Consider the following 9,288-nt stretch of genomic DNA (forward strand, 5'->3'; position numbering starts at 1 on the left):
CCTTTGGACACGGGGTCTGGTCTGATCTCAAACTACCACCTCTCTTCTTACCTCACCCTCCGCTGCAGCCCCTCACACACCNCACACACACACACCTCCCCGCCTCCTGACACCCCCATGGGAAATTGTCAGGTTCGACTTCCAGACTCCTGAAAATGAAATAAATATTTGGTGTCTGGGATCCACTTGGCTTAACGTTATGATTAAGGCACTCGAACGCATCTGAGGAAGATGGAAAATATGTGAATTTTAAATTTTTTAAAAACATCCAGTATGTTTCCTCGTGTAGGAGTCACTCTGGGTCTCAGGACGGTTTGTCCATGTTTGGAGCTTGTTTTTCCTCTTTTAGTTGAAGTTTTGTTTTATTTTTATTAACTCTGCGGTTTGTTGTGAAATGATCATCTAATAAATCTATCAATAATTTTATTTGTTACAGTTTGTTGAATACAGATCAGACTTTGATCCATGATCTGAGTGGACCCGTTTTCTGTCAGAAAACAACATTTCATACAACTCACAGCAAACTTTAGTTCAGAAACCTTTACGTTTCTGTCAGTTTCCCTGAAGGCTGGCCAGGAACTGTTACAGCTAGCTGCTGCTGCTGCTGATGTCTGAGCATTTAGATGAAGTTTAACAAACTGGAGGATGAGGAGCGAATCGAAACAAAGTAATAATAATACCAATAATTATGACACTTCAGAGAAAGGTTTGCACCCAGCAGCAGTTCCTGAAAACAGACTTTCACTGTGTGTGCACGTGTGCATGTGTGTGTGCATGTGCATGTGTGTGTGCATGTGCATGTGTGTGTGCACGTGTGCATGTGTGTGTGCGTTATCAGCCTCAGTCCAAAACCCCATAATGCGACAGACAAATCCCAGTAAGCTGTTAAATATTACACTGCTTTTACGCTCACATTAAACACCTCTCTCCTGAGCTCGTCTCTTTCTGTGTTCAGCCGCCCCACAGAAGCACTCCACACACACACACACACACACACATTCAACATGCAACAACACACTTCACACAAACAACAAATCTTTGAAACAACAACTCTCTGCTGAAGTCACAAAGCAAAATGTTTTCATCCTCTTCAGTCAGCGGTGTGTGTCGGGGTGTGTGTGTGTGTGTGTGTGTGTGTGTGTGTGTGATAATCCCCAGTGTTGGCTGTCCTGTCAGACTGTTATATTTGCTGGTATCAGTGTATCGTCTCCTGGCCCCTTAATCCCACCACCCCAGCTCTGATATTTCCTGACATTTATAGAAATCGTCTCGCTCTGGAAGAACGGATGGGAAGAAAGCTGCAGCGGTGAAGGATAGAGGTGGCTGAGGAGGGGAACGATGGGGAGAATAAAGAAACACAGGATGGAAAATAAGGGGAGAACGGGAGAAAGATGTCTGTGAATGTAAATATCTAAAGAGAATTAAAGTGATTCAGAATCCGATGGAGGACGGCAAAGTTTCCACCTGACTTACAAAGGCCTCCACAACTTTAAATGGGAAGGATTAACATTTGCATTTGGACCCTAAAATCCACAGTTTGGAGCCACGACAGAACCAGAACCGCGTCAGAAGGCTCCAACGTCTCAGCATTTAGACTCCTGTTCGTTTAGTTTTTCAGGTACAGAGAGACCACTAACTGTTATTAAACAGGTTCTTTTATTATTATGTTGCTGGTTTATTAGATTATTCACCTCAGTTTTTTGTGAGGTCATCATCTAGTGTGACATCTGAAGGACTAAAATCAGGTGGATGAATGGAGGACGGCTCGAGGAATAAAGAAACTCTGACGTGAAGAGAGGACAGAAAGGATGGCTGCTCCATGTTGTAACTCGGACAAGAAAAGAGAGAAAATGCAAAAGCAAAGAGTGAAAGTCAAAGGAAGGATAGATGGCAATGACAGGATGGAGAGAGAAAACTCTTGTCAGCAACATATGTTCACACCAATAACGACAAGCTCTTATGAGTACCAGGAGACACACACACACACACACACACACACACACACTCCTTTATCAACCTGGAGGTCCTTCAAGCCAATAAAGCTCCTGTCAGCAAGTTATCAATAACAAGGAAGTTGTATGAATCTGAGCTCATCCGACAGAACGTTAATAAAATCTGTTAACCCTTTCAGCCCGCCGTAATTTGTCTCAGAGCAGAAAGCTCAAAGAAAATTAATACAAATATTTTAAAATGTGTTCAGAGTGGTCAATGCACAAGCAGAAAGTCTTTATCTTTAAACCTAATAATTTTAATGATTTCATCGTCGGTGTGATCTTATTGTTACCCAGAGATTAAACCTGTCCAGAGGCGGACACACGCGTCCAACGAGACCGCAGCCCAACCGTCTTCCAGCTAACGCCTCTTCTCTTAATTACTGTAAAAATGAAGATTAACAGGATGAATCTTTTATACAAGTTGGTACTTAATCTTTGAAATGAACAGTGAATCTGATGGTTATAAATATTGTAGGAGGCTTCATCATTTGATAAATTTATTCCTATATGCCCTTTATTTTCGCCCTTTATTCAAGGTTACATTCATTTAAGCTAATGTGGCTGCTGAGAGTAAAACACACAACAAACGGTTTGCCGACACGAGGACCTTCGTTCCTCTGTGAAGCCTTTAGCTACTTTTAGCTTTTAGCTCATGTTCGGCTGCTTTTAGCTGCAACATCTCAGTTTTAATGAAGTCATTCAGCGCTCAGCCTCACGCCGTGTTTTTACAGAAAACGTGATTTTGTGTTTTCAGTGAGGTCCATAAATACAGACACACACACACACACACACACACACACACTCAGACACACTCAGACACGGCAGTAACTGAAGCGTCATTAGGCAGAAGCAGCACATAATGAACACATAACAAAGCAAAGGTTCACCATCAGGTCTAATGGGTCTAAATGACCTGTCAATCAAACTTATTGACATGCAAAAGTATTCACCCCTTGGGATTCTTTTTATTTTGTTCCCCAAGAACCAAACATTTAAATTGCTTTTCAGTTTGGTTAAAAGTTTGTAAAATCCACACAAAATGCTGCAGATTATTGACGTCAAACCAGAAAAACTAGAAGAACTCAAACCTCCACCAAGACCGCAGCGCCATTAAAGACCGGTCCGACCCGGATCGTGATCCAGATCACCAACAACATTTAATCCAATGGTTTTTGGGACAACCCCAACATTTCCTGGAAATGTCATCGAGATGAGCTCATTAGATGTCAGGAAGCTTGCTAACAGACAAACAAACACGACCGAAAACAGAACCTCCTCGGTGGAAAGACAAAGGAAAGGAGGACAAAGATGACCCTGATGGAGCTGAGACATGGAGGATCTGTCCACAGGAGACTAGAAGCTGCTCAGAGCGGAGCTTCATGGAGGAGACCAAACATCAAGGACACCACCTACCATCCCTACAGTGAAGCACGGTGGTGGCAGCATCATAATGAGAGGATGGGACTGGGAAACTGGTCAGGGTTAAAGGAAAGATGGTTGGAGTAAAACCCAGAGAAACTCTTCCAGAGATCTGAGACTGGAGCGGCGGTCCAACATGGGTCCGCCTCCTGCTCCGCCCTACCATCACCCAGAGACTCACCTGTATGAGCCAGGTGGCAGGTGAGGGCGTGGCCCGGTCATTTATATTTGTTGCATTTCACTAAAAAATGCTCTAATATTGAATTACAACCTCTGGAAAATGTACCAAAGAGTAGAGAAAAGGAAATCTCTTTAAAAGCCTCGACCTGAAATGTTTTTAAACACCTTCATGATTTTCAGGCCTCAGCTGGACTGGACTTTAGTTCTCATCCCGGCTGGACCAGAACACAGAGCGAGCCAGCTGAGGTATCACGCTCACACCGGATGGTTTCCACGCTGCTCGCTGCGTGCAGCACGAAACCCAAACATGTGATAAAGTTTACTTCAGCTTGTTGTTTGGAGGCTTCACGGATCAAAGCTTTAAGTGCAGACGGAGATTCACACCCATAATGAATGGACTGTTAATGTGCTACAGGACACACACACACACACAGGCGATCGCCGGCTAATGGCTGTCACCGTTGACTGATCACAGTGATCAGGCTCCTGCAGCTCTAATTGCAACTAAACAATCTGAAAACAACCGGAGTCAGGTTTGCAGGAGGAGGAGAAAGGGAGGAACAACCGATGGGAAGGAGAGAAAAGGAAACAAACCGATGAAAGGAGCGGAGGGACGACATGTGAAGGGTTTATAAACAGAAAGGTGAAAAGGAAAAAGAACGAAACTGAAGTTTTTCTAATGTAGGTAACATCTGACATAAGGTTTTATTTACAAATTCAGTGAATTTTTCTTCTCTGTGCAGCACATTAAATCTGAGTTTAGTTCATATGTTGTTGATTTTCAATGTGGAGTAAATTTGGGGCGAACCTTTAAGCCACCAATAAATCTACAATTTAAACCCTGTCGGCTTTAAAGGACCAATGAAGCTGCAGATCATCTCAAGGTATCCTGACAGAACAAAAATATACTGACTTTAATGTCCTGTAGCTTCTGTTAGTCTTCTGTAAGCTAATTAAACAGAAGCCAGAAGGTTCAGGACCCAAAGGAACCATATAAAGAACCGAACCCAGATCAGCAGATAATCAGGGATCAACCAGAGAGGAAATGGAGGAATAAAACCCAAAGAAATAAAACTAACAAAACAAAAACAGATGAGGAGAAGAACAGAACGATTAGAAGCTGCTGAGGAAAGGAAAAAGGCTTACCTTCAGGTCTTCTGCTGTGCTCGGAGGCTTCCCATTGGTCGATGAGTCCAGCGGCACAGCAAAGGGCTCGTGTGATTGGCTGGTGTAGAAGAGGCGGGCCTGGATGCAGCGGAGGGCGCGGAGCATCCAGCCATGTTGGCGCCGGATCTGCCGCTGGAGCTGATCCCATTGGCTGGAGACCATGTGGAGGATATCCTTCAGAGCTGCAGGGAGGAAAGGAAGGAGGAGAGGAGAGGAAGGGAAGGAAGAGAGGAAAGGAAGGGAAGGAGGAGAGGAAGGGAAGGAGGAGAGGAAAGGAAAGGAGAGAAAGGAGGAGAGGAAGGGAAGGAGAAGAGGAAAGGAGAGAAAGGAGGAGAGGAAAGAGGAGAGGAAAGGAGAGGAGGGAGGAGAGGAAAGGAAGGATGAAAGGAAAGGAGGAAAGGGAAAACAAAAAATTATAATGAAAATATTGAATATTAATTTTCATATTTTCAGAATAATGAAAGAGGACAGAAGTGAAATAATAAGCCAAAACATTTAAATATAAAATTGTTTAAAGACAAAAACTTTAAAATTGTTGCAGGAAAAGTGGAAAGAGTTTGATTTTGAGCTTTTATTGTTGCTGTAATTTTTTTGGGGGGGTCTTTGCTCCTTTTGTCTTCAGTTGTGCAGGTAGGAACCTTTCTGTTGTAAATAAATTGACCAAACATACTTCCTGTTTGTCAGCAGCCCACGCTAACTGAACAACGACCCACCATCAGAACATGGCTGGAGCAAAGCTAATCTAAGAAACTTCTGCTCCAGGTTCCATCTGTTCTCCTGCTGCCGCTCCACGTTCTGTACGTCAGCAGAACGTTCCTGCTGCTATCAGCACGATGCTAGCGCCACAGCTTCCACGTCTGCGTTAGGTTGATGAGCTGCAGAGTGGTCCTGTTCTGGGAGGTTTCTGGTCCTCCCTGAGGAGGAGGAGGAGGAGAGGAGGCAGGTGAACCTCCACCACATCCATCTTCTTCCTCTCTGGTCCAGCAGGCCTGACCACGACGACAACAAGAGCTTCTTTCCTCGAGTCCAGAAGGTGGATGGAGGTCGTCTGAGGCAGGAGAGTTTCAGCTCAGTGAAGTGTTGGTCTGAAGCTACCTCTGTTGGACTCTACCAGGATGAGAAGAAAAGGACACTTCCTGTTGCACCTGCAGCCATCTGGGAACAGGTACAGGACAGGGAAGGTCCAAACAAACCGACTGAAAGCTTTTCCCCGCAAGGCCGGCTGAGACAGCTTCGAGGTGGCGAGGCAGCAGCCGAAGCATGAGGTCAGCTCGGTCAGTCCTGCTTCAGTTCTCCATGACTAGAACCCATTGGAGCAGGCACTGAGGAGTCCACTGTGTTCCTGCAGAACCCGTCCAGGTTAGGGTTAGGGTTAGGTTAGGCTCTCAGCGCTCTAACACTGTGTCAACAGGCAGACTTACTTTCTCCTCTGTTTCTAACATGCAGCAAGCATTCACAAAGAAAAGACAATTACTGTAATTTTTTTTTTTTTGCCATGCAAGCCTTTAGGAGCCTTTGGCTTTTTGTCTGCTTCTCCATCTCTCCTCCACCCTCCACCTCCGTCTCAGCCTGTCTTTATCTCTCTCCGTCTCTTTTGGCTACATTTATATGAGCTTTCCTCTCTGAAGGTCACTCTCTTAATCCAAATATTAATAATGAATGGAACGGGCTCGGGGCTCGATTATGAACACCTGTGTGTGTGTGTGTGTGTGTGTGGGAACACACCCGGCTGGTGGGAGGTGATGATGCTGAGCAGCACTTTGCCTTCCTCCATTATGCTCTCCTTCAGAGCAGCGTGACTGTCGACGTTCAGCTTGAAACTCTAAAACACACAAACACACATCATCAGTCAGCTGATTTGTTTACATCTAGTTCTCACAGAACAAAGAAGGAAAGCAGAGAAGTGCAGTTTTTACTCCTGATGGAGATTTAATAACACGAAGGCTGGTTGTTTTCCTGCTTTCTTGCCATCTACTGAAGACTTTCGGCTGTTTTAGTCGTTCATATGTCAAAATGTTCAGCTAATTCAGGAGACGGCTGCTGTGACTCTGGATTTTTCAAACTAGTCAACTTTATTTACAAATATTTTCCCATAGAAATACATCATTTTATTCAGCTGCTCCTGTTTCTGTCTTCTTATGCTTCTGTTAGCTTTTAGCTATCATTCTGCTGCTTTCAGCCAGTGTCCTGATTCTTTTAGCTTCAGTTTTGTTTCAGCATCAGACTGGATGTAATTTCTCTAGCTGTAAGATTTGTTTTCTGTTGTCTTTCAGGTTGAACCAGCTGAAAATGATCTGCAGAAACCGGCCAGCAGACAGGTTGTAAGAAGAGCCATCTCTGGCTGAGATAAAGTAAAAAAAGGTCATCAGAAAAGAAACAACAAGGGCTGAAATTTAAAATAACCTAAAATAGAAACAGAAGTGAGATGATGAAGAGCGAACGGATGATAAACGGAGAGACTGATGGAGAGACGGACGGAGCAGCCTGAGGCGGTGTTGGCAAAACACTCCAGTCAGGTCTCTGAACACCATTAGAGCCTTTTCTGATCTGTGTGTGTGTGTGTGTGTGTAGAGGTGCTCAAGCCCCAAGACTTAACCACCTCTGACAACCTGCTGTGCTGCAGTGGGAAATGCAGCACAAAGATCTTTTAGACAAACACACACACACACACACACATTCACAGATCTGTGTGTGTGTGTGTGTGTGAGTGTGTGTGAGAGAGACTGAAAGAACATCAAGGAAAAGCACAAAATATCATTACAGCTTTTTTATTCACTTTACAGAAAATCACTTCAGTTTGATGTGTTGATCCTACTTTATAATAAGAGCATTGTTGTATATTTATTAATGTTAATATTTAAACTGTACACTTAATAAACCAATAATAAGCAGTTAAAATGTGACAGATATATAGAAGACTATCCTGACTCGTTTCTTACCCATTCTTCATCCTCAAATATTAAATTTATTCTTTAATGATTTAATCAGAGTTTAAATATCAAATGTTTTCAGTGAATCACTAATAGTCTGTTTTGATATAGAAGGTTATTTAGCTCATAATATAATTCAGATAAAAAGCTAAAATATAGCAAAAAACTCATTTCTGTTGTTGTGTTATGTTGAAAGTAAATAAAAGTAAATAAACAACTTTTACATGAATAAATAAAAGCGCAGCAGTCAGACTGATAGCTAACAGCTAACAGCTAACAGGCAGTAATAAATGTGTTAAAATGTAAAGATACTTTGTGAGATCTGATGTTTGACTCCACCGGGCCGCTCTGGACCGAGTCCATCTGCTGTCTGAGACATTCCTCCGTCTGCGCTGAGGGATGGACGGGAGACGGCATCAGTCAACACATGACAAGGTCAGACCTCCACACGGCCAATATTTATGGAGCAGGACACAAACAGTGGAGACGGATGGGACGAGACGCTTTAACCCCTCGCAGCCGGAGAGACGAGCTGAGAGCCCCAGAAACTAACCGGTCTGAGTCAGAAGCCATCCAATAATAATCCTGCGTCAGACTACAGACAGAAAACCATCCAATAATAATCCTGGGGTTTCCTGAAGGAATGCTGAAGCTCCAGTTTTGAACAAAGCTTTTAGGAGTGCACGTTGGGGATGACTCTCAGCTACTACCACACCAACCTCAGGCTCAATATCTGCAGACCTGTTAGCTGTGGCAGCCATCTTGGATGAAGTTAATCAGTTGAAGACGTTGATCCAATGATTACTTTCAGAAATGATGACACTGACTCACATCGTAAATCTGCAGAAAACAGAACCGCAGCTTCACGGAGGCCTCATCGCACCCATAGATCAACATTATTCAAATAAAACATGACTGCAATCATTCCTGCTCTGCCAACACCGTAAATTACTTCAAATCTCACAGCTGACTGGTAATTGTTCTGATACAGACGCCACTCTGACCCGCTTCTTTTCCAGATAAGCTGGAACAAAAATACAAACAGCTAATAAACATAAAATACATCTATATCAGAGCAGCGTGCCTGCTGGTGTCTGCGGCAGACGCTCGGCTGATGGGAGGAATGAATCGTGCAGATTAGCCGGGCTATCAGAGAGACATCGTATTTCAGCACCTTCTCCACCAGCGATTGGGCTCAGTTTCCTGCGTTTAATATATGGATATATACGTTAAATATATGGAGAGCAGAGAATCGATAAGAGCAGAACAGCCGAGCATCAATCACACCGTGATAAGGCATGAAGAGCAGCTCTGCTTCTATACACATCAGACAGCAGCGCTAATAAGAGCCTCTGTGGGTGTGTGTGTGTGTGGGTGTGTGGGTGTGTGTGTGTGTGTGTGTCGGGGTGCTCGGGGTGTGTGTGTAAGGGGGATGGGGTGAGAGAGACAGAGCTCCTGTTCTGCTCCTTTTAGCTTTTAGCTAGTCTTCTGATTTTTTAACAACTCAGTTTCAGCTTTTTCAGCTGATTTCAGCAGCTTTCAGCTGGTTTCAGCAGTCATTCAGCAGATTTCAGGAGTCATTCAGCTGATTTCAGCAG

At 43.8% G+C, this 9,288-nt stretch overlaps 1 protein-coding gene across 1 annotated transcript in view; it reads right to left on the minus strand.

Moving 5' to 3' along the window:
• Positions 1-9,288, minus strand: part of akap6 (A kinase (PRKA) anchor protein 6) — a gene marked incomplete in the record, with an annotated part of 131,189 nt that overhangs the window by 79,431 nt on the left and 42,470 nt on the right. Inside the window, 2 exon segments of the mRNA XM_037977638.1 lie at positions 4,740-4,942; positions 6,486-6,582. Coding sequence (XP_037833566.1) covers positions 4,740-4,942; positions 6,486-6,582 — 300 coding nt within the window.

This window comes from Kryptolebias marmoratus, linkage group LG10, assembly GCF_001649575.2.
Source record: "Kryptolebias marmoratus isolate JLee-2015 linkage group LG10, ASM164957v2, whole genome shotgun sequence".
Classification (NCBI taxonomy): Eukaryota; Metazoa; Chordata; class Actinopteri; order Cyprinodontiformes; family Rivulidae; genus Kryptolebias; species Kryptolebias marmoratus.